This window comes from Sebastes umbrosus, chromosome 3 (genome assembly GCF_015220745.1).
Source record: "Sebastes umbrosus isolate fSebUmb1 chromosome 3, fSebUmb1.pri, whole genome shotgun sequence".
NCBI classification, from domain to species: Eukaryota; Metazoa; Chordata; class Actinopteri; order Perciformes; family Sebastidae; genus Sebastes; species Sebastes umbrosus.
The window spans coordinates 24,612,007-24,638,477 of record NC_051271.1 but is presented as its reverse complement, the minus strand read 5'-3'; the positions used below and the strand labels follow the sequence as shown (position 1 = coordinate 24,638,477).

The 26,471-nt window shown below is 41.2% G+C and overlaps 1 protein-coding gene across 2 annotated transcripts; it reads left to right on the top strand.

Moving 5' to 3' along the window:
- Nucleotides 1-4,354: 4,354 nt before the first annotated feature.
- Nucleotides 4,355-25,475, top strand: LOC119484858 (calcium uniporter protein, mitochondrial-like). Of its 2 annotated transcripts, none has more exons than XM_037764006.1 (8): nucleotides 4,355-4,876; nucleotides 21,074-21,143; nucleotides 21,329-21,496; nucleotides 22,436-22,540; nucleotides 22,699-22,856; nucleotides 23,017-23,220; nucleotides 24,440-24,556; nucleotides 25,174-25,475. In XM_037764006.1, exons 1-8 carry the CDS (start codon nucleotides 4,766-4,768, stop codon nucleotides 25,249-25,251), a joined length of 1,011 nt encoding a protein of 336 aa, XP_037619934.1. In that variant the 5' UTR covers nucleotides 4,355-4,765; the 3' UTR covers nucleotides 25,252-25,475. The 2 variants fall into 2 exon arrangements, with proteins under 2 accessions (XP_037619934.1, XP_037619933.1); XM_037764005.1 differs by having other exon boundaries at nucleotides 4,359-4,876; nucleotides 22,696-22,856.
- The last annotated feature ends 996 nt before the right edge of the window (nucleotides 25,476-26,471 follow it).

Here is a 26,471-nt window from a genome sequence, read left to right as displayed (position 1 = left end):
GAATGATTTCATTAAGCAGAAGAGCTGAATGCGGTCGTACTCAGTCGGCTTGTGGCCGATATTAGAGGATAAATCTAGCAGCGGGTGATGGATAATTGCTGACCAGAAAAAAAAAGTAACGGGGCAGAAGATTTTCTCTGCAATTTCATTAGAGTGCTTCTAACAAGGGAACCATCCACATGATGATTGACATTCATTAATACTAATGATACACTGTTGTTTAGTCAATTTTATTGTGTACACTGATGAGGCAACATTTTCTTTCTACAGTTTCTCTGTAAAAACATTTAACAAGATAAATCTATAAAAGAAATTTAAAAAAAGAAGGTAAGATTCAAAAGGGAAAAAACAACCTCCTTGCCAAAAGCATATTGATTGTATCCAGCCTTTCTGTTATCCATCTTCTCTCAGGGAATATTGATGACTTTTACCAATCATACAGGATTCAGTGCACTGGTCTCTGTAGGGTAAGGCATACAGAAAGGAAGTCTGACAAATGACCAACTGCTCTGATGAATAATACTTTGTCTCCTTTGTATCTGTTTTATTGGAAGAGGTATATCTTTTAGTCTGGGTGGTTCAGAGCGGGAACTAATGTCTCAATTTGCATCAGCTCGTTTCAGGAAACATGCTCTTTATGGCCCTAAAGGGCATAAACATAAACACAGCTCCACAGTTACTTTCCCATCACAACGTACCTCACAAACAACAGATTGTATTGTAGTATATTGAACATATAATTTAAAACTACAGAAATGTTCTCCAAAGTAGACACATAGATCATCTTTTTTTCTAGAGTGAGCTCAAAGCAGTTGTCTAGTTTTGTTGGGCTTGAAGTCACTAGGTGAAAAGACAATCAGATAGCATGCTGTCTGTTGAGCTCAGTTACACAGATCTCATTAACCAGTCTCAGCTTGCCCACTGCACAGCTTATCTGTGAAAATGCTTAAAATATTAATGAGCAAACAGCAGTCACCAGAATCAATGGTATCTTAAATGCGATTTTTCAGACTGGCATTTTGTCCACCATATGATGGCCGGTCATTCTGTGAAATGAGAGCCATGGGCAAATTACTCCTGGCAACTATTGACCGCACAACTGAGGGTTCATTGATTAGTTTGGAGGCTAAAAACTAATAAGTCCATACCTATAAATCAGGAAAGGGTTTGGTAAAAACTCAAGTCATCAATAAGACTCATTAAATGATGCATGCACAAACACTCTGTGCCAATAAACATAAACAAGTATTTAATTAAAACTAATGTGTGCTATGTGACAATTAAAGAGAGAAGCTGAATTTGCTTCTGCTTTTTTCCTCTGACTGTCACACAAACACTTAAATTAAATACACAAGCACAAATATACAGAAAGTTGTACATATTTCTCAGTCAAATACGAAATACAATATGTTTTATTTCCCTAAAACTTGTTTAAGACTAACACTGCATGTGTTCCTTCTGCTTTAGTTTGACATCATAACAAAACTGAGAACATGCAATTACCAAATTAACTTGTCATTCATTATGTTAATTAGGTTGGGTAAGTTCAGTCTAGTTCTTCCCAAAGTCCAGGTCCAAGGTCCAAGGATCAGAAGGGGGCTTTGAAGGGAGGATAGTTAATTTTTCCTTAGACTAAATCATGAGAGATTTTATGTTATTGTCTTGCCAATACAAGCGGAAGTATTGCAAGCGAAGTGAATAAAGTGAAATCTCAGAGTCAGATTAACCCTGTTTATCTTTGCATGATTAGTCACCAGTGTTGGTGACTAAAAGTAGTGAGTACTTTTTCACCAACAAGTAGTGTAAGAGAATTACCAGTAGTCACTAATCCCACTAATGCTTTTTTACACCAACATTTTATAGGGGGGTTAGCTTGTTTGCTGCAAGGCCTAAGGAAAGGAGGCTGTGTCACGGCGGACATGGGTCTTGGGGTATGGGGTATAACACATGCGCAGTGTAACTGAAGCTGCAGTCGTGCGTTGCGATTGGCTCAATTTCGGCCAGATTTTACCGCGCATGTGTTCTACCCCCAAAGATATGACACGTTGATGACGCGTGACCCAGCCTCCTTTCCATTGGCCTTGGTTTGCTGTCTTATCAGGTGTTGAGTGGGAGGGTTGATATCACTTTCTTCTTGTATGTCTATCTTCACACCGACTGGTCAGGTGTTATGTTGAAGTCTGTTCCCCCGTCGAATAGGGTTCCCCTCCTGTAAAGATGATAGCGCCCCCCCTCGGTAGTTAGGTTGGTTCAGGTTGAGGTATTGATGGGAAACAGTCCTAAACACACGCACTCCGTACACTCTGAATTACTTTACTTTACTTTACTTTGACTTTATTGTCCACCTTAGTGTAAATTTGTCTTTGGCTTCTCTAGTACATAAAAGATACATTCAAACATGACATGAAATTCAAACATTAAAAACATACATTCGGCAAAACACTCTGCACTGTTACAAGAAATACAGCAACAAATGTACAATTGTGCAAATGGGCAGGAAACAGCAGCAACAGATGGGGATAATTTACACCTTTCAAAATACTTAAGGTCTTCCCTAGTGCAGTCATTTTGGCATGGGGAATAAAAGACCTCTTATATATGTTCTGGCTCGTCCTTGGCACCCTAAATCAAAATTCCAATAAAGTTGTTTATTGAGCGAATATTGAAAGTGCAAAAACATCGAAAGGCAGGTTTACTTCTCAGCAAATCCTAAAAATTCAAGTTTATGCTTAGACTATGTTAATTAAGTCACAAAGGTGTAATTTACCTTGATGGAGGGCATGCAAATTGCCTAATGTAAAATTCCAAGCTGGCTGCTACAAGCCAGGTGTCTCCACGCTAATGAGCTGCGGCTCCTCGGCTCCTGATTGGCTCCTGATTGGCTCCTGATTGGCTCCTCGGCTCCTGATTGGCTCCTGATTGGCTCGGGCGGTTGTGTGTGACGTCGACAACGTAAAAACATAAACTAATGTAAACGTAAATGGAACAGACAATAAAAAATAATAATAATGAACTAATAATTACATTATTAACTAAATAATGTATTTATGTTTTTAAATTGGTGTTACATTGTGTAACAACATCCGGGATATTTTGGCTTCACCTTTGTACAGTGGGAGGTAGTCATGGAGACACGACGTACATCTTTGTTCTCAATAGTGATGGGAATTCCGTCTCTTTTTAGTGAGCCAGATCATTTGGCTCAGCTCACCAAGAAGAGCCGGCTCTTTCGGCTCCCAAACGGCTCTTCATTTTACCACTTCTGCCTTTTATAATTCAGCCAAATTTAGCGCTTTTTTGACCTATGATTAGTATGTGTAGATACATATCGCTTAAATTATTCAATATAATTATACTAAACCTTATAATTTCCAGAATACCTTAATTTTACATGCTGCTTCGTTTCCGACTGTCACTCATCTTGTCTGCTATTTGCGCACCACACTGATGGTATGATTGTCTGTCATCACCTGATTGGTCGCACGGACGTCAATAACACAACATTCAGTCACAGTCAGTGCATGGAGTGCCCGTGGCGCGGAGAGGATCGTCCTATCATTCTACCTTGAATTAAAGGGACTGTTTAGAACTTTTTACACGTATATATCTACCGGGTCGGTTTCCCATGCGCGCTCGCGTGTGGCTACGCTGCTCAGACCGCTCCTCTGCCTGCCTGCTTGTCTTCACTCACACAACGCGCTCGTTCTCGCTCCACCTCACGTTCATGCGCGCACACTACACACTGCAGAAGAGTTAGTTCAGCTCTGAGAATATATAGTGAATGTACAGTGGACGTTTTTTGCAGAAATAAATGCTGCAGGTCCTCCAGACCAACAGAGGTTTCCCAAGTCTTGTGAAGTGACGGGGCTCTGCAGCGAGAAACGTTACCGTCTCCGACCAAAACTCCGGTGTCTCCCTGTTCACTCCGGCCGCGGTCGGAGACGATAACGTTTCTCTTCCTGCTTCAGCCCCGGAGGCTGAAGCGGCGGGGCTGAAGCAGGAAAAGCCAACACTAGGATCAGCATTGATTCATGGAGAGACCTTCGTCTGGTCAGCTAACATTACTGCCAAGCAGCTGAAATATAGAGTGATATTGTGGTTGTAGCTGACGTGTGTCGCCTCACTGTTTTGAGCGATGCTCGTTCATGTCTATGTAGAGCGAGCAAGCGCGAGCCCGACGCTGACTTTCATTGACTTAACGGCCACAGGTGTCGCTGTTAACAAGCATTTCTGAAAGTTACAAATAGTCCCTTTAAAAGAGCCGGCTCTTTGAACCGGCTCGTTCACAACCAACACATCACTAGTTCTCCCCAGGTCAGAGGGGGTTTGAATCCCCCTGACCTCTGTGAGGGTCCTCCAGCCTGCCAGGGGGCCAGCCTTGTTATGATAACTACATGTCTAATGTATGTGTATTAACACTACATATAGCTGGGGAGTGGTGTATTGGATGTAGTGGTTGGGACGTTCAGCTGCTCCCTGTCGGCTGCTTCATGTAAAACATACCAACGAGGAAGAAAAGGGGGAAAAGGAAGCGGAGTGTGTCAGGGTTGTTCATGTTGCTCGGAGGAGGAAGTGGTATGCAGCTCAGGCGGGGCTGTTCCTCCCTCTGTCCCGCAGCTATCAGGCAGTCTCCTCTGTTTATATGTACACAGACAACGTAGGCTCATCCGAGGCTCGTATTGTGGAAGTATCTCTCCCCGGTTATGCCCCAACGGCTCAGCTGAACACGGTTAACGGCTGACTAACGGCTGACTAACGGCGGACGATGGCTTCGGTGCGGATGGTCGCCAAAGTTACGGCGAGACTTTTGGGAAGTATTCAGCCTCTCCACTGCTGCGGACTGAAAAACACCCGTCCGGTTACGTTTCTACAGCAGGTAAATTCATCCTTTAGCTAATTACTTTACCCGTAGGCTCTCCCGTTGGTACATCCTCATATATGAGGTGATTCTGGGTCTGCTACCACACTACTGAAGTGTGTTTATTACAGTATTCACTGCGTTCACAGGACCTCTTTGTGATCTCTGTGTCAAAAGCTCAGACACAAATTGGGGAAAAGGGCTTTTGCATATTCTGCAGCCTGGAATTTGCTCCAAAATGACCTAAAAATCAAGTATCTGGTATCATTAAATGTGTTTAAATCTCAAATGAAGGCTTCAGAAGCAGACTCTATGGCATGCCAATGTTGTAGCTCTCTTGTTGTACAGCTGGCTCCCAGAAAAGTTCATTTTTGTCCCCCCATTTGTGTTTTAGATAGTTCTCTTTTAATGCACATTTGAGTGCTTTTAGTGTTTGTGAATTGTATTTGATATCTCTATTTGTGTCTGCAACTTTGTGTTCTTGCTGCTGACCGTCTTGGCTAAAGGTCTCCCTTGGAAAAGAGGTTCTTAATCTCAATGGGACTAACCTGGTTAAATAAAGGTTAAATAAATAAGTAAAATGAATAATTCGTCGTAGGTTTGCTAAGGTTACAACACCGTGCAACTAGTTAACTAAGAAAGCTCTGGTTTCCTGCTTTCTGTGAACGCAACACGGTGTACTTTGGAGTAATGTGGTGGATTTGAATAGCTAACTTTAGTCATTTGATGGTTCCCAAGGAAGGGTTTCTCTTTTCTACACCCTATTTTCTGTAACATCAGGCTTCTTGACTTGTCAAATCAGATGTTAACTTCACAAAAAAAAGATGTTGGTTGTACTTGTGCTTGAATATGATCACATTCCCCCTAATGGATGTATTTAAACTATTGAGAAAGGCAACTCAACTCAATTTTGTTTTCAATTTACTTTATTGGCATGACTGTCAGGTGAACAATATTGCCAAAGCGTCAATTCAATAATAAATAAATAAAAATAAAAAACAAATAAAAAAAAACATATATATATATATATATATATATACATACTGTATATACAATTCATTAAGCAAATAACAATATATAGATATTTAAAAAGAACATGCATGTAAATGGAAGAAAACAATAAAGAAGTAATTCACGTTTGTCGTGTCAATAAAACAAACAAACAAATAAAAAACAATTAATAACAATATATTGCAATATCAAAGAATAAATGTAAAAAAAAAACATGAAGTAGAGGAGTAAATAAAAGGCAGAGTGTGAGTTACATCTATTATGTGTTGTGGTTGTCTCTTAGGCTGTGACATGCACTGACATATCCTGCAGCGTCTATGGCGATGACACTATTTTCTCCAAGTAGATGTTGTGTTTTATTTTGGTCAGAGAGGGAATCAAAATCTCTCTCTGCCTCTGTCTGTCACTAACTCCTCTCTATTTCTGTGTGTTCCTGTAATTGTCATCCGGGACTTATAGAATAACAAATAGATAATTCAAGTACCATTACCTAGCTCTACAGGGGGTTTAGAGACATGACTGATCAAGCCAATCAGCCTTGATGGTGATCGTGGCCATTACTGTACATTATCTCATCACTAAAGCAGTGCTCATTAAATTACTCCTTAGAGGAAGCCGTTCGTGGAGAAAGAGACCGTGATAACGCTGCTAAATATACTTCTAAACTTTAAGTAGAGACTGTCCTTGCCCTTCACAATCCCAAGAGAGACCACTTACATTGCTATACTCTGCAGCTGTAGGTACGTTCAGCATAAAGGTCAACATGTTATTGTATCATACGCTGGAATTGTGCATCATCAAGCTTGTCTGTATATATATATATATATATATATATATATATATATATATATATATATATATATAGTTCAACACTGATCATCATGTCTAAGCCATAGTCAAATGGTAAATGTCTGTCTGCACAAATTGATGAATGCACAGTTGTGAAACCCCACATGGCATCAGAGCATCACCAAGAGGTTTCTGTGGTGTAGTTCTACTCACTTATTTCATTAATGAACTGTGAAATTGGCCAGTTAAATGTGTATTTTATTACCCATTTTATCATCCATTGCAAAAAAAATTGCAGAGGTCAGCTAAGTCGTGAGCAGGCTGATCCCAAGCGGACACCCCTTATCTCTGCCAGTGCAGGAAGAACAGGGCCTATACTGTATTGCTAAATGCCATGATGGTCTCCATACTGAGTGAATATTGACAGACAGTTTATGGGATTGAGGAAAAAAACATGGGCACGCTGCCATGAGTCACTCCTGCATGCAAGAATGACTAAGATGAGTTCTATTTTTAGACTGGATCATATATGAAATCGCAGCTGCAGTGTTCCGCTTTTCAAATGACATGCTGTAGGGAAAGTCGTCCTGCAGCTGCTCACGGATCAGCTAACCCAATTTGAACCTCAAAGGGTAAAGACACACTGAACACAGCCATTATTTCAAAAAACAGACCTGGTCCTACTCATCAGTATGCTCAGCATGTTCCAACATAACATGGTTGAGGTCACTTCTTCTATGTTGTGCTGTTCCTCTCTGACGATACATCAGAAGCAGTGTATTTAGCCTGCTTGAATACATGCAACAAGGGTCCCTGCAATTACATGGTCAGCACCTTTTTTTACGATTTTGAAATCTATTTTTTAATGCCAGAATCAATATATTTGCTTCATTTGAGTCTATGCGGAGGTAGAAGTAAGTTGCCGCTTTTATTGTTGTAGTCTGAATATTGGAACATCATATCCGTTCCGTATCCGCCAACCAAAACAAACCGCAGTCGGTAGCAGCGAGCCGAAACAAAAAAGTACTAAACGGCGGAGGTTCGGCGTGGATACGACCTGTACCGTCAAATTTTAAGTCCAAACGTGGTAAACACTACACATACAGTAAAGTATGGAAACAATTTGGGTTTCGCACATTGCCAGGAAAAGCAGAGCTAGACATCACGGCTAAAGCTGCATCCCATCTCGGTCATGGACAGGAAACGTTATCGTATTGCAGTATCGTTCGGTCAAGCAAGCTGTCACTCGCATCTCCGTGGTCAAATCAGCCGACGCTACAACTGTACAGCACCCATATACTGACATTTATGTTAAATGCATTCAAACGGCCCCGATGGAGCTGACCATGGCTGTATAAAGAGAACGGAGCTGACGGAAGAGCTAGCGACGGATGTGGAGAAGTTAGCGGAAGTATACACGTGTGACTACATCCCGTTTTCAGAATAAGGTGTTAACAAAGGGAACTGTATATACAAAATACATCTATGGAAACAGGATTGATTGGATTATATTCACCAGAAGTATTAAACATTACACGTCCCTTATAAATGAATAAGAAAATACCACTAATTTGTGAGGGAAATGTTTTTATTCTTTGATTTTTGGGCTGCTCTAAAAAGTTTGATAAATAGTCCCTGACAATGACTGATATATTTGACTTCAGGACATCTCTGATGACATACCTGCTGAAAATCAAACATTTTTACTCTATTAATTTAGATATTTTCTAAAGTAGAAGTCCCTAGAAGTGTATGATTCAACTTTTTCCCATGGTCTAGTGTTAAAAAAGTTAACAAAAATCGCAATAAATCGCAATATCGAATCGCAATACATGTCGAATCGGCACCCAAGTATCGTGATAGTATCGTATCGGGAGATAAGTGAATCATCCCAGCCCTAATGAAACAAGGGTCCCTGCAATAACAGGGTCAGCGTCTTTAACCCCTACACCACCAAGATGCCCCCCATAACCTACAGACAGGATAAAAGTCCTGTAATCAAACAGGCTGATTTGGTGCTATGTAATGTCCTGACCCAGGTTGATCAAAAAGTTCAAGAGTGTGTTTTTTTTTTTTTTTTTTTTTTAAAGTTATTTTTTTGGGGGCATTTTCCATTTTTATGACAGGACAGTGGATAGAGTCTTGAATGGGGGGAGAGAGAGAGAGTGGATGCGGAAAGGGCCACAGGCCGGATTCGAACCCGGGCCACCGCGGTCAGGACCAAGCCTTAATACATGGACGCCCGCTCTACCAACTGAGCTAACCCAGGCGCCCAAGAGTGTGTTTTTAAAGGAGTGGCTGCAGCACAGTTTGTTTTGAATAGGCTGGTACAACGCCTGTTACAAGAGAGCCATTGACAAGACAGACTATATATGAATACTGCTGCAAACAAAACAGGTTTTAGGAATCCAGAGAGCAAGTTTATATGAGATAATCTAGGAAGCAGTATTAGCCAGTGAAATAGCAGGGATCACTGTCTCCAGAGGTTGAGGATAAGCAACTGAAAATGCATTTGCTCTGATTTTGACTTAACAAATGTTTGCTAATTCACTGCTTCTATACCCCCGCATAACAGCAACTTTAAACAACTAAAGTCAGTGCAAGTCGACATTAGTTGAGTATCGAGCGCTCTTGCGGTACCGTAGTCGGGTATGGTGTCATTTATGTCACATTTCATTTAAAAGATTGTAAAATGAGACATCATCCACTGAGAGTCCGCAGGAGATAAAACCTCCAGCAACATCTGCTGTCATTTTTATAGCGCCGTCAGCACTAAAGATCATATTCATATCAGAAGATTGCCACTTAGGAAGTATTATGGAGGCAAACACGTTCACTTTTATGAGCGGAGCTTTAGGGAGTTTTGTCTTTTATGCCGGTGAGTGATGGTGCTGTCGGATAATGTTCTTATTTTCTACACTCCCCATGCTCTACAGGTATAATATGATGGATCTTGTCTAATACTAAGCAGGGCAGGAATGCTGAGAGACATTTGAAAGACCTGCGTCCACCAGTCACTGCCTAGTAACACATGAAAGGAACAGTTTGACATTTTGGGAAACACACTTGTTTGCATTTTTTTCCTGAGTCAGATGAGAAGATCAATATCAGTTTAATCTCTGTGAATCCAGTGTTGAAAGCTTCAGGAGGCTAAACAGGATGAAGGGAAGACATGACAATCAGCATGCCCAAAGCTTTCTAACTACAGTAGGCTATCTCCTTTGTATCCAACAATATCTCCTAAAAAGAGATGCAATAGTTTTAGGATCAGTTGTAATTTGGGAGTCATTCTGCAAATCCCTGTGCACAATGACTCTTTATGTGATGTTAAGATTCCTGTTTTCATAGTGGGTTGCCAGGTTTGTGCACTGTCATAACTGTGCTCTGAACAAAACCCCTGTGACTCCTGGATGTGTTGGTGACTACCCGGCTGGGTGCTGTTACAAGAGACAACGGCTACGTTCCAAATTGCATACTTTTTTATTTTTAGTACATACTGCAGCTGCCCTTACAAAGTATGCACTGTAGCATGCAGTATGCATACAATTGGGATATACTACTTTGTCATAGCATTGCACCTTGAACTTTGACCCTCATGCTCATAATATATATCCGCTGCGCAGAGGATTGTGGGTCAGAATAGCCAGAAAAACAAGCTGGGTTGCATACTGCAAAATGCGACGAGATGTAGTAGGACATCCTGGTATTTTTGACATAGTGCATTAGACATACTATGTATTGGAACATACAAAATCTTTATCTGGCATACTAAATAGTATGGTAGTATGGGTATTGGAACACACAACAGGTGAAACATACACCTCTGGAGTTGTTGAAAGGCATATTTGTTCCACGTTTGACAGAGGTAGAGTAGCAGCAGCAGTATACTCACCCAACATACTGTACCTTTGCTTTGCATGCACAGACATGATTGATATGGATCACTTCATTTGATTGCGGGTGTGATTGCAAACCAGCCTATTTCCCAAAATATAACTCAGTTCCTTTTAAGCATGGAGCGACAACGCTGCACATTGTGAAAACAACAGGACCAAATCATTATGTTATGGTCATGACTTCACATATACATTTATATATTTGTACTCTAAAATATAAGAACATATATGCCTGTAATAGAGACAAATTCCAGAGAAACCGTAAACCCCAAAACATCAAGACAGCTGGTACAAGAATGCCTTTGTCACTGACATTTCAGTCTGACAGCTGGCTCCATCTGCTGCACCTCACCGTGTGGCACGGCATTATAATGCAAGATGGAAGAGGTTTCATTCCAGCAAGCCTGACTGCCGGTCTCTCGGTGTCGGGATGGGATATGCCTGGCCTAGAGGCTGTTCTTTAGTAGGGCAGCATCCACAAGAATAGAATAGAAATGAACCCCTGGAAGAAGCATGTGGACATCACCCGTAGGGAGTCTTTCAGACTTGTGTTTCACTCTGTAGATGTCAAGGTGCTGCTTAAAATTCCTCAGCAGAGCTGTAGTGAGGGGAATTAGTGTAGCAGAGACTCCATTTACACCTGGTATTAACATGTGATCTGGGTCAAGAAGCATGTCCTATAACCACAGTGTCCACAGTTTGATTCCAGCTAGGGACTTTTGTTGCATGTCATGCCCCTTTCTCCCCTCTTGTTTCCTGGCTGCTTCTCTACTATCAGCTGTCCAGTAAAGATGAAAAAATGCTGGAAAAAAAACATGCAGATTATACAGATAAGGGAAAAATGCATGTTAACGCAAAGTGTATGACTGCAGAACCCATCGCAGTTGGAATGCTATCAGATATATATAACACACATGGAGGTGGTCTGACTCGCAGTGTAATCGGATCGGAGCCCGCTGTGAATGCAATCAATAAAGTTTAAACACATCTGCCCAACAAGGTAAAAGGTGCCTTAACTCTGCCTCTTCCTCCTGTCTCAAGCAGGACTGGCATACAGCACATAGACAAGCCCCTCTCCTCTGCACATGAACACTAAGTAGGGTCAGTCAATACTTGCTTCCCTTGACTTGGCTGAGAGACATTCCATGTTTATTAATGAGTCAATCTACCCAAGCAAGTCAATCTGCAAATTGCGTATTGAGATAACAAGAACACGTATTAATACCAGATGCAATGGCAAATACAGCTCTGTCCTTTTTTTTGGAGTAACTGTACTCGTCTCTAGATACAGATCACAAGGTAATACCAGGTGTGAGTTCTTCTTCAGGCTTTCTCAAAACTTCAAAATGACAGTAAGAAACTGTTATGCAACTCTTGGAGTATAGTATAAAAGTTTAATGTGTTTCCTGAGCGTCACCCAGAGACATTTGGATGTCTTTTGTCTGGCACAAGCTTTAAAGCTTAGACTCGCAATCTGCTTGAGCCAAGTCATTATTGATTCCTTGTAGAAATGCGCATAGACGGTATAAATCAGTGTGTCATCTTGGTATGATAACGCATACTGACAGTTTTAAGTGTGTTCATAGGACCGAGGAATCCTAGAGAGTCTTAACAGTGAATTCATTTGCAGACTTTTGCCTTACACTTTGCCTATTGAGTGAGTTCGAGGTTGTTTTGAATCCAACAAACTAGGTATCCATGGAGTGCACTTCCTGCCCTTGCGTGACCTTGTGATGAGGCATTGCTCAGCTGTGTGTGACCAAAGGTGGAAAATGAGTCACCAAAGTTAGCAGAGGCAAAGTTTTTGTGACAGCTTTGTATTTTAATTCAGGACTGGAAGTTTTTTTTTTTTTTTTTTTTTTTGCTTTGGCAGAGTTGTTTTTGCTCTGTTTAAATCTGACTTTTGCAACCACCACATGGATTCCTAAGTCAGTGTCCCTCTCTTTTTAGTATTCAGCTCCTTCATTGTGTTAAGCTAGGCTGCAGGGTAAAGAACTGTTTGCTGATTTAAGGGTGGAGTATTTTGGCTGAGTAGTAGTCTTGCATAGCCAGCCCCATCTCCACAGTGCTGTGTCAGCGCTAAAGAAAGGTCTGGCACTATTATCATTCTGATATTGGGGGAAAAAATGCTTAAGCCAAGCCCACATCTTGGGCAGCGCAAAGCACAGGATGCAGCAACGGCGCCCTTGAAAACTAGATAGTTAGCAGAAGGGGTCGTGAGATACCGCTTATACCCACCGTCTACATCCGGTGAGTCTGACTACCGTAATTTTAAAAGTCCTACTCATATAAGTATGGTACATAGGCGCAGTTTGAACTTTAAGGTTGGAGGTTCACAAAAAAAAAATCAAGAGGAAATGTAATGTGTACAACAGAGGCTCTTTTTACCTCAAAATGATTTCTTTTTTGGGAGCACCAGCATCTTTCAGTTGTTCCCAATGAGGAGAGAGCATATGGGGCCAGAGAAAAAGCACTGCACCCAGCGTCTTTTTTCAGAGTGCTCCGACTTTTTTTGTGCAGCCGAGCTCTTCTATTTGAAAATCGCTGAACTTTTCAGAACAGCACTGGTGTCATCACCGTGGAGGAAGTGCTCCCCAGCACCTTGCAAGTGCTTTTCTGCCAGAAAAGAAATACAAACCCAAACTCTCACAAACCTCTAAACCCCACAGTAAACCAGATACAGATCACAGCTAGAGTTTCTCCAGAGATGAGCTTCGCAAGCTCGTTGACCATCCCCATGGCGCCAAGCCTAATATGAACCTTAGATTGTGTTAAAACACAGAGAGTTCTGTAGTGTATTGGGATCTCCTCCAGGTTAGGGATGTTCATAATTAACCGTTTAACCGTTAACCGACATTAAGCATTTTAACCGATTAACGCTATCGGTTAAAACGGTTAAAAGAAATATTTATAATCAATTAAAAAGCTGTGCGGCAATCGCTATCGTCACACCGGGCAGACACACAGCTGACACCCTGCTAAACTAAACGAAATGTGCGGTGGAGACTTTTACTGGGAGAGTGGCGGCATGTCCGCGACACTACACGCAGCAGCGTGGCTGCTAAGTTAACACTCCCGAACGGTGAACTGGGGACTCAGTTGTCTGTTGTGCTCATACACTGCAGCTGGCGAGAGGCACAAATGTTGTCAGTTAACGGTTAATAATCGGTTAGCGAGGGTCGGTTATCGGTTAAGAAAATGTTTCAAAATGAGCATCCCCACTCCAGGTAAATAAAAAGACCATAAAAGTTATCTTGTTGGTTTCTTATTCTGTGTTATTATAAAAAATATAGCCTAGATAATATTTAAATCCTTACATGCATTGTTGGCTACGGCCACAAGGTTGGTTCAGTGAGCCCCCTGAACCAACGCAACCTGTGGTGTACGGTATAGACAAATAAAAGTCGTGCCCCTCCTTGTCATCCTGCATCCATCCTGGTTGTAGTGAAGACACAGCTGAGAAGGTCTTTCAAACCCTCTGCTCATGGCTGAATAACTATTTGGAAAGCTGTCAGGAACTTGTTGGACCCTGCTTGACTAAAGGCCATCTTCACATTCCCAACATGAATTGAATTCATTAAATCTGGCATTCGATTTGGAGTCATACTGTGTATCCACGGTTTTCCTTTTTAATCCCTCGATGAATTGTTATTTTGACATTTTTTTTTTACTGTCTGCTTTACGGTTTGATTTGACCAAACATCTTATTTGTCGTATTGGCATGCAAAGCGCTATATAAACACAAACCCTGTCTTTCCACCACCTTCATGCCATCATACTGCAGTCATCTTCATCCCGCTGTACATGTATTTCCTCTTTGTCCTCCTAACCCGACTGCATCAGTAACTGGATAGCGCAAGACAAATGCTTCAATGCAAATCATTTTCACGGTACAGTGATTCAATTTCTCTTCTTGGCAGCCTTCATTTTTTACCCCGGCCTTTTAGGCTGTTTATCACCCTCACACATTTTCCTTTCCTCCTGATACAAGTCATGCCTGCAAGATATTGTAAGTCGTTACATTATTATCACGTGTGTGTGTGTGCGCGGAAAAAGCCACTTTCTCTCCCCTTGGTGGTGTCAAACCCTTGACGAGAGTGGGAGGAGATATCTTTAGGAAGTCTTGATGCAACAGGCCATTTGTGACAGGATTCATAATAGAGCAACCTGCTGGGAGACTGCAGAGAAAATGAGGCTGCTTGTCACCGTGATAACCCCGATCATTGCTGGAGCGGAGAAGCGCCGGGCCTGCTTCACTGCAGAAGAGCGAGATGGCAGTTTGGCACCATATTGCTCAGGCTTCTCTCGTTCCTCTCTCCCTGTTGGCGTGGCATAAATAAGAAAACATATTGCTCAAGGGGTAAATATTCCTTCAGCTAGCTGATTGTGCCCATAAAGAACAGTTGGAGGAAATGATTTGAGGAGCAGGTGCGCAGCGTTGTTCCCTGCAGCTCCAAACTGACTCCTGAAATGCGTGAAGGACAATGGATAAACAGCGACCGCCCTGCATTCTGAATATTGATTGGCGGTGTAATTGGAAAGTGTGTTTTGTTTTGATAAGCAAACAAATGTTGAATTGAGAAGCGAGTGGTGACGTTAGTGGTCACGTGGAAGAGCAGGGCCGGCTCCTTTCTGCAGGCTGTGTTTGAGTCTTGAGACATTGGCATGATCACATGGGGCGTGATCGGTTTGTGTTTGCTGTGTATGGGCTTGTTCAGGCAGTCTTTAACATGCAGTGTTTGCATGTGTTTAATAATCTATGGGTGTGTCTGCCTCTCTGCTTGGGAGTAGCCCTAATGAAACCAGAGATCATATATATATATATATATATATATATATATATATATATAGCACTGAGGTTGGACATTTTTAATTTACTCCATTATTGGTAGCCCTCCAACACATTAGCTGACCTTTCTTGCATTTGGGTACAAAGCTTGTAATCTCTGTCTACTTGTAGGGCTGTCAATCGATTCAAATATTTAATCTTGATTAATCGCATGATTGTCCATAGTTAATCGCGTTAATTGCAAATTAATCGCACATTTTGTATCTGTTCAAAATGTACCTTAAAGGGAGATTTGTCAAGTATTTGATACTCTTATTAACACGGGCGTGGGCAAAAATGCTATATTTATTATTGGAAATCAATTAAGAACACAAATCATTAACAAATGTTGTCCAGAAACCCTCACAATTACTACATTTAGCATAAACAAATATGCTCAAATCATAACATGGCAAACTCAAGCCCAACAGGCAACAACAGCTGTCAGTGTGCTGACTTGACTATGACTTGCCTCAAAACTGCATGTGATTATCAGAAAGTGGGCATGTCTGTAAAGGGGAGACTTGTGGGTACCCAGAGAACCCATTTTCATTCACATATCTTGAGGTCAGAGGACAGGTTTTCTAGTTTCATTTACCAGTATCTTCACTCTAGCTTTAAAACTGAGCCCGTTGAAACCTCTGAAAGATCGATTGCATTAATGCGTAAAAGAAATTAGTGGCGTTAAAACAATTTTGCATTAACGCGTTGTTATCACATTAACTTTGACAGCCCTATCAACCTCACATCTTGCATGTCTAAACGGGTAAAATGTATTGAATAATCATCATGCGAAAAACATTCTCTGCATAAAAGGTGTATGACCTCAATGTCTCTTAATAGGATCAATATTACTATTATCACTATCACTTCTGGATTTCATGTTAACATAATCTTGGTCAGTGCCTGCGCTGATGAGTCTTATGTAAGTGAAAAAGCAATAGAAAGGGATGAATGATTAACAATACTTTTCCTTTCATTTTACCCACATACTGTGTTATTTCAAACCACATTAGATGCAGGGCTCTTGGTTGGACCACCACTTTACTCCAGAATGAAATATTTGAAATAAAATACATCAGTTAATATCCCACTCTTGAATTTTGAAGCTTTTACGTGTCTTAAAAAAGGCGGTTGCTAACAAGTGGCTAAATGAGACTACAGTAACTAAACATCATCATGCCGACACGTCCGCCTTTACAGCCTCCTTGTGTATACTCGGGCTCATGCGACTGTAGTGTAGTTAGGTTATTGCCCAATATTAGCTTTTTACTTCTGATGATTGCATTCAAACTTCAAAAATCATAAAGGGGGTGTTCATTTGTGAAGATTATCTTGCTGAACAAAACATGTAAGTATCATAAACGTTTGTTTGCCACAGAGCTTATTTTCTGCAATAATCCAAAACCCAACGGAAAAATTGGATTGGCTTTTTGTCGAGGGAACCCGGGCGATTCTAACTTCCTGGTCGGCCTACAAAAATATGTCACCCCTGCAGCACTCTATTAGATGGATTGCCATAACATTTAATTGCCTGAATTTTATACTAAGTCCAGATTTTAATTTGTTCAGCACTTTGGTTTATGACCAAATACCTGCAAAACAAGTGAGCTTAACTGCACTAGCATGCTAACATGCTAAGATGGTTAACATTGTAAACATTATCTGCTAAACATCAGTATGTGTCTGTAATTGTGAGCATGTTACTGTGTTAACTAGGGCTGCAACTAACGATTACTGTCATTGTCGATTATTGTTCTCTTTTAATTGATTAATTGTTTGGTATATTAAATGTCAGAAAATTAGGAAAAATGTCCATCATCGTTTCCCAAAGCCCAAGATGACGTCCTCAAATGTCTTGTTTTGTCCACAACTCAAAGATATTCAGTTTACTGTCATAGAGGAGTAAAGAAACCAGAAAATATTCGCATTTAAGAAGCTGGTATCAGAGATGTTTTTTTCTTAAAAGTTACTCAAATCGTAGTTGGCGATTCATTTAATAGTTGACAACTAATCAATAAATCGTTGGCGGCTCTAGTGCTGACGTTTGCATGTAGGTCAAAGCACTGCTGTGCTATAGACCCACCTGAATAATAAAAGATTCTCTTTATTGGTTGCCAGTAAGTACGAAGCACTTAGCAGTCAGATTGTCCCCACCAGGCACATAAAAAGTATTAGTGCACTTGCTCCTTATGTGTCCGTCATGGAGTGTAATGAGGCCAGGGCGCTTGTCCGCTGCTCTTCAGTAATAAAACACTCAACTCAAAGGGTCATCTGTCACATAACACTTCTCCCCTTGAATGTGTAGAGAGTGTGTTTGCTATAAACTTACATGTTGCCAAATTGTTCCTTAATGTTATTGTAGTGCTGAGTAAGGTCATTTGTAACTGCCACATGTAGGCGAGAGACGTACTTATAATGCATTGTGCTGCAGACAGTATAACACAGGGTCAGCAGCGTGTGGGCTATTATTCATCTCACAGCTCTCAGGCTGTATTATGTGCCACAGCGGTCACGTTCTGATGATTTAGAACGGGACAGGTGTGTACGCACATAGCATATAAACCGCCAGGACTCAGCCAGCCGTTGAATTGACCCCCTCGATGATCTCTCTCGCACACATGTTCAGTAAGGAGACAAATAGTCCAGCCTCCCCCTCGATGCTTAGCTCCAGATCTGCTGTTCTCACATTAGCAATGTGAGCGCAAATGTTGCTCAACTCTCTCTCCTTGTTAAACCACTTTGACGTGAAGTGTTTGCGGGACGAGATGGACATGGTATATAGGCGTTTTATTCTCATACACCCATTGCCAGCGCTTGCACCACTCAGTTTAATGAGGCGCTATGGCGGAGGGGGAGGCTTATAAGATGCTGCTCAAGGCTGTTTGACACACTGGTAGTGTGTAAAAAGGAAAGCATGGTTGTGCACAGCTGTACTACAACTAACCATTATTTTCAATGTCGATTAATCTGTCTATCTATTTTCTCGATTAATTGATTAGTTGTTTGGTCTATAAAATGGTGAAAAATGTCGATCAGTGTTTCCCAAAGCCCAAGATGACGTCCTCAAATGTCTTGTTTTGTCCCCAACTCAAAGATATTCAGTTTTCTGTCAAATAGGAGTAAATAAACCATAAAATATTCACATTTAAGAAGCTGGAATCAGAGAATTTTGACTTTTTTTTTCTTAAAAAATGACTCAAACCGAGTAATCGAATATCAAAATAGTTTGATAATTGACAACTAAACTATTTATACCGTGGCAGCCGTGCCTTTAATTTCTCTGGTTGTTACCCCTTAAAACAAAGCAGTGTCTACTTGCAACCCCACGTTACAGGTTATGGCCTCAGTATGGACGAGAGCAGTTCAACTAAGAGGGATTTGTCCTTCTCAGATTGTTGTATTTGAACGATTTTCGAGGACTTAGGTCTACTAGTACTGTGCCTGTTCGACTGATGGCTTGACCTCCAGTATTGCTGCGTGCAGCTTTCATTAGAGCCGCTCATCCAGACAACTTGACATTCAACACTGCTCTTCATTGGGTCCTCAGCAATACACCTGTCAAGTGTGAAGTCAATCGAATGTTACATACATACAGTATGAGTAGAAAAATATTCCCCAGGTTGGGGAACCACTGACTATATAAGGTCAATGTAGAAAATCAATAAGTGGGAGTGTTTTATGGGAGTATGGATTTTTTTTTGTTTGTGATGAAGTAGCTGGCCTGTCAGGTATTTAATTTGCAAATTAGCCGGAAACTGTCCATAAACTATTTCTTAATTGATTTTTCTAAAAATTAACAATATAAAAACAAATTACACACAGACACACCGGGAGAGAGGACTCTATCCATCTGTACTGCATCACCACTTAAAACAGTATTTCAAAAAAGAGAAAAGCCATTAACCCTTGGTAACCGTAGGCTGCAGTCACACCAGATCAGGCGTTGCAGCAATCCGCCGCAGGGTTGTGCGGCGATGTGGGAGAGTCTCTTTAACGGCCCACTGACTGCGACAATAAATGTCTTTTGTTCCCTCATGGCTGGTTTGTACAGCTCTGGATCTCCGGTTACGTGATTGGACACCACAGAGTGACGTTTGGTTGCGTTTCTCCAAAAGTTGATTTCTGTTTCCACCGCTGCGTTTTTTCCAGCACCGCAGCCCAAAAGCACTACCCACATTCAAAATGAATGGGAGGATTGCATTTTCACTGCACCACCGGATCTGGTGTGAATGCAGCCTTATACTTCTTTCAAGTTATCTGTCATGATTTTGGATGCTTTTTTCACTGGTATAGAAGAATATATACGTGTATCCCCTAAAAATACTGTTCTCCCCTTGTCCATGGGGAGCCGGTGTGCTGAAGCGTAGGCGGTAAAGCTCTGTGACAGCTCTCAGCTGTACAATAACATCTGGAGATCTCACTGAAGCTGAACAGCTTAAATTGTGTCTCATTGGGATCACTTTGTTTGGCTGTTTTTGGACGGAGTATTTATAAAATCCCGTTGTCCTTCACAGTGTGGTGCACACTTCAATTTAGTATGTAACCTCCAGACAACAAAAACATTGTCAAGCTTGCCTATGTGTCTTTCTGTTTCACCTCCTGGCTCCAGCCACTATAGTCCAGTATGGGCTGTTTTGTCTTCATGGTTCATGTTACCACACGCAAAAGCCTCTAGTAATATTACTCATTTTATATGTGAATGTTGATGTTCCTGTTAAAGTCCCACCTCCTAACCAGCGGAGTGTGAGGGACGTCTTTCTGCACATCTGGCTCCATCGCTGTGCCTCAAGGTCTGTCTGCTTTCCCAGCCTCGTGAAAATGGACGGCTCCCTCATTCCTCTTTAATGTGATATTGATCGAACGTATTCCCAGCTCGGGGACGAAAGGGTGGGAGAGAGAAGCTGCCACAAACCTAGATGTCAGTTGGACCCCTCTGACTCTGAGCTAAATAGGAGATGCTATGGAGGAAATCTGTCTTTTAGGATCAAACAGCCAAAGTGTTTAAACACCAGGAAGCTAGTGCTCAGAGCTTTTAGTAGGAAACTGGAGGACATAATATGAATCACTATTATTCTGAATAGTAGAGAGTAGAAATATGAGTTTGCATGTAAACTAAACAAAGACGACACCCCGAGAATGTCAAGTACGGAACAGAGAAGTATTACCTGCTGACTAGAATAATGAGCAGTACCCTTTGGATGCCCTCTTTCTATTATCAGGACCGTGGGAGAGTACAATAGTACTTTTTATTGAGAGACACTCTGGCATTTCATTTAAGCATTAAAGGCTGTAGCCTAAAAGTTAATGAAAAGGTGTGCATCAGCAACAAGGAGCTGGTTTACTCAACATCTAATCTGGTCAGATCAGATTACACACCATTTAGAGAGGGGAGTGTAAAGCGTTTCAGAAGCCACCCATTGTTGCTATTGAAGAAACTCGTATTAGTGTAAAAGCACTCAGAGCAAAACCAAAGCCCTGAAAAACTCAATTCATGTCGACGGATTGTTTTTGTTCTTTTCAGGATGCTCTGGATCTGTTTACTCTTTTAATGTCAGACAGTTTACCAAGGGAGGGATGTACTTTTACACAGACAGAGCAGAGAACAAACTAAATAGGATGATAATGATCTCTTTGTTTTTTCTTTTCTTCCTTCCTTCCTTTTTTTCTTTTTTCTTTTTTCTTTTTCAGGTTCAACAGAGGCCATCTCTGCTTGGAAATTGTCCAGCTCCTTTCTACAGCACCCTCGCACCCTCCAGTGGTAATATACAGTTCCTACATCCACATGATGATGAATTGCTTTATGTCACACAGCTGCCCCCCCATTTGTGACCTTATAATCACTCCTGCTGGGAAAAATAATTAAATGTGTCATCTTGGCTTGATGATCCGTGCACATCAACACATATAGCATAAAAATGATTTTCCTCCCCTTTTGTGTTGCAGACGTGTCTTTGAGGTACAAATATGGCCGTTTGGTTCTGGAGGTCCCGTTGCCCTCCAGGAATGAGAAGTGTCTGTTCTTCCTCAGACCCATGCTGATGAGCGTGGGAGACCTGATCGCAGATCTGCAGAGAGAGGACTCCGGAGCCACGACCTCCATTTTCTCCAAGGGTAGGAGACGACATGCGTAACGCACCAGACCGATCACATTCTTGAGGCTTAACTCATTTCTCTAGCACACCTGGTTTGGCAGGTTTCTTTGTGTTTGCAGTGAATGCTGAAGAGCAGCACAGAGTGGTTTGGCATGATGCCCGCAGATTTTTCCATCTGAAGTGGTTTCATTTGAAGGATTTTTAGAGGCCTGTATAGGTATAAGTATAGGTATAAGTATAGGTATAAGTATAGGTATAAGTATCCAGTATTTCATAAAAAAAAAGTAAAAAAAAAAAAGATAGTTTTCGGCAAAATAAATATTTATATTCCTTCTCTTCCCTTTAATCATCTTGGGATCCCGCTGCAATAAGTGATGTAGTGTAAATGGCAGATGTAAAGTGTTTTAGCTGTCCCTGTTGGGCCATAATGCAACGCCCCTGCAGTGCTTTTTCAATACGGGTTTGTGACTCACATTCTCCTGACTGGAAAAACATGCTTTTTTCTATAGCAATCAATCTGTCCATCTACACCACCGTCATTCAATGCAACTCATGCAGGCACATTGTTCAGAAGCTGTTGAAAAGTATCCTGAAATCACCACCTGAGGCAGGCTGACAGGTTGATTTGTATCATTTCAGGAAATGGGCTAGTTAGAACGGAGGTGCACAGATTTGATATAATACAACCATGGAGTCCTCCTTATTCCCCCCTTGTGCCTCATTCCTTTTGAATACCTGTAACTTTGCAGTGATGAATAACTGTGTGCAGGCTGTAAATTATTGACTCACTCGTTTTATGGGTGTATGCAAGGTGATCTGTTTAGCTGTTTACATTATGTTTTTATGCATTTTTATCTCTATTTTCTGTTTTAAATGAGCTTATTTGGGCTTTTTTTCTGGGCTATAAAAGTAGAAAGTTATATGATTGCAAATAAAAGTATTTGTCCTCTTCTGACAGATGGAGAGCCTGTAGCCAACACCACGCTGATAGACGCCCTGCTGGACAAGGACTTCCAGCTCGTCATCAATGATTCCGTTTATAATGTCTGCGCTCCTGAAAAGGGTACACCGTATTTCTCTCCGGTCATAAATGCTCCTCGTGTTGTCTGCTTTCGCAATTACAACTCAGGCCTGCAGATAAAATAGCAGCGGTTATCTCTACAGGCAGTACTCGTCTTACTTTCTCATCCCCCGTCCACCTTGCTGTGCCCTCTGTAGCAGTGTGCACCAGTGAGGATGCCATGGAGCTGGAGGATATGAAGCATGTTGTGCATCTGCTGCACACGGCGCTCCACCTGCCCGAACACCACCTGCTGAAAGAGAGGCAGCTGCTGGAGAGACTGGACAACCTCAAACAGGAGCTGTCACCTCTGGAGAAGGTACTGTCTCAACATCTGTATGCCATTGAACCTCACTTTCTCCCTCATCACATCCCATTGACAGATCTGATTTAAATATTGTTTCGAACAGGTGACATTTCCCGTTAATTTTGCTGGGTGGTAACCCATCCCTTCTTGTATTCTTACCTAACCCTGACAGATGAAAGCCCAGCTGGCCCGTACAGCAGATTTCCACAGCTCCAGGATCGTCTGGACCGGCATGGCTTTGTTATCCGTGCAGGGCGGCGCTCTGGCCTGGCTCACGTGGTGGGTCTATTCATGGGACGTCATTGAGCCGGTCACTTACTTCATCACCTACGCCACCAGCATTGGAGCCTTCGCCTATTATGTCCTTACCAGACAGGCAAGTCTCAGGGTCAAAAAGACTAAAACCTCAGTTTAGTTCTTTTCCAGGTGTGGACTTTAAAGGGACTGTTTGTAACTTTTTAAGCGTATAAATGTACCGGGTCGGGATCCCATGCGCGCTCGCATATGCCGGCTCGCGTGTGGCTGGATTCTCTGCTCCTCTGCCTGTTTGCCTTCACTGACACACCGCGCGTGTTCTCGCTGTCTCGCTCCACCTCTTGACGTGAACGCACGCTCACTCCACACTGCAGAAGAGTTAGTTTAGCTCTGAGAATATCTAGTGAATGTACAGTGGACGTTTGTGCAGAAATAAATGCTGCAGCTCCTCCAGACCAACAGAGGTTTCCCGTGTCTTGTGAAGTGACGGGGCTCCGCAGAGAGTAACGTTATCGTCTCTGACCGGTCTGCCGGTGTCTCCCTGCGGGCGCAGTCAGGAGACGATAACATTTCTCTTCCTGCTTCAGCCCCGGCACCGACCCGCTTTTCCTGAAGCAGGAAAAGCCAACACTAGAGTCAACAGTGATTCATGGAGAGACCTTCGTCTGGTCAGCTAACATTACTGCCAAGCAGGTGAAATATAGAGTGATATTGTGGTTTTAGCTGACGTGTGTCGCCTCACTGTTTTGAGCGATGCTCGTTCAGGTATATTTCGAGCGAGCAAGCGCGAGCACGACGCTGACTTTCGTTGACTTAACGGCCACAGGTGTCGCTGTTAACAAGCATATCTGAAAGTTACAAATAGTCCCTTTAACTGATTTGATATGAAGGAACAGTTTCACATTTTGGATAATTAGCTTTTTTTGCAGAGTTAGATGTGAAGATCGATACGACTCCCATGTCCGTCCATTAAATAGGAAACTACAACCAGCAGCAGTTAGCTTAGCTTAGCATAAAGACTGGAAAGACTGGCTCTGTCTCATCATGGTAACAAAATCCACCTACCAGCACAAGACAATTTGTGCTGGACTATTTTACTGGCTGGCCAGTGACTCCTCGTCTCCCCGTTTCCAATCTTTATGCGAAGCTAACTGCTTTCTAGCTGCTGTGATTTCATATTTAACAGACTGATACAACAGTGATATCATTCTTCTCATCTACTATTCCTTTAACATACTTATTTAAACCTGAGGTTCTGTTGTACAAAATCATGCATGTGTGTGCAGACACGTTTTTTCCTCCCCACATTAATAGCAATCCCACTTTATTCTTTCCCTCAGGATTACCTATACCCAGACGCTAAAGACAGACAGTTCCTGAATTATTTCCATAAGGCGGCCAGCAAGAAGAAATTCAACGTGGAAAAATACAATGAACTGAGGGATGAGCTGGCGGAGGTTGGTTGATTGGTTCAGTTTTTACAATCCCACAGATACAAACACTTTATCTACCTCAATAACCGACTACGAAAAATGTAGGAAGAACATGTAAATTGCACATGCTACCATTGAACTATTTCAGTGCTAAATGTAAGAGCAAAAATGAAAGAAGAACTTTTGTTGTTTCTTAAGATAACAGCTATGTATATTAGCAAACAACGCTGAAGAATCCATGCTTGCAGCTCTTTGAGGCTAGTGCTTTGAGTTAAATGCTAAAATCAGCCTGCTAACTTGCTCACACGACAATATTAACATGCTGATGTTTAGCAGATATAATAGCACTAAACACAAAGTATAGCTAAGGCTGATGGGAATGTCATTCATTTGGCAGATATTTTGTCATGAACCAAACAAAACCTCGTGGGGGCACTAAATGAATAGTTATGGACTCACCCGTTATTATAATAATTCACCCTGAGGTCAACATGAATGTCTTAACCAAATTTCATGGCAATCCATGCAATAATTGTCGAGACACATTTCACTCAAAACCACAAATGTGAATCTCAAATCAAACTGCCTTCTGAAAATCCCGCTGAATGAATTGTTTGTGTGACTTGTTTCCTGTGCGTCAGGTGGAGGAGGACCTGAAACGTCTGAGATATCCGACTGAATATCAGCTACCGCTTGAACAGCTCCAGCCAAAGCCATGAACGAAGCAATGCCATGAATAATGATCACTCACACTTAAAACACTCCAGAGCAAAAACAAGTTTTCTGCTTTATTTTGATAATGGTGCCTTTTTACCAGGAATCCATGTCATTCTGTGTTTGGTTTACAGTCTTGATAATGATGCCAATTATGTCTTTAAGAAATGTACAAAACACTGAGGACTATTGAAATAAAAAGTATTTCCCGAACATCGGGAGAATCTCCTGTCTGCCTGGTCTGTCTTATTATGGAAAGGTGTTGTTTTTGTATCCGCTTCTGCACGACAAATAATAACCCTGTTCCTTTAGAGCAGGGGTCTGCAACCTGCGGCTCCGGAGCCACATGCAGCTCTTTAGCCCTTCTCCAGAAGAAATTGTGGAAATGAATAACTTTCTTTGTTTATATTTTCATTTTATTTATCATTGTTGTAGGTCTAGGGTACGACGGTACGACGGAGTATTAGGGCCCCATTGAGGGAAAAAAAAAATCTGAGATTTCGAGAATAAAGTCATAATACTATAAAGTAGTAATTTTACTTTAGTCATTTTCTTTTTTTCTCGTAAAGTTATGACTTTATTCTTGTAACATTATGACTTTATTCTAATAACATTGTCTTTATTCTAATAACACTGACTTTATTCTAGTAACATTATGACTATATTCTAGTAACATGTCTTTATTCTAGTAACATTATGACTATATTCTAGTAACATGTCTTTATTCTAATAACATTATGACTCTATTCTAGTAACTATGTCTTTATTCTAATAACATTATGACTCTATTCTAGTAACTATGTCTTTATTCTAGTAACATTATGACTTTATTCTAGTAACATGTCTTTATTCTAGTAACATGTCTTTATTCTAGTAACATGTCTTTATTCTAATAACATTATGACTCTATTCTAGTAACTATGTCTTTATTCTAGTAACATTATGACTCTATTCTAGTAACATGTCTTTATTCTAATAACATTATGACTCTATTCTAGTAACTGTCTTTATTCTAGTAACATTATGACTTTATTCTAGTAACATGTCTTTATTCTAGTAACATTATGACTCTATTCTAGTAACATGTCTTTATTCTAGTAACATTATGACTCTATTCTAGTAACATGTCTTTATTCTAGTAACATTATGACTCTATTCTAGTAACATGTCTTTATTCTAGTAACATTATGACTCTATTCTAGTAACTATGTCTTTATTCTAGTAA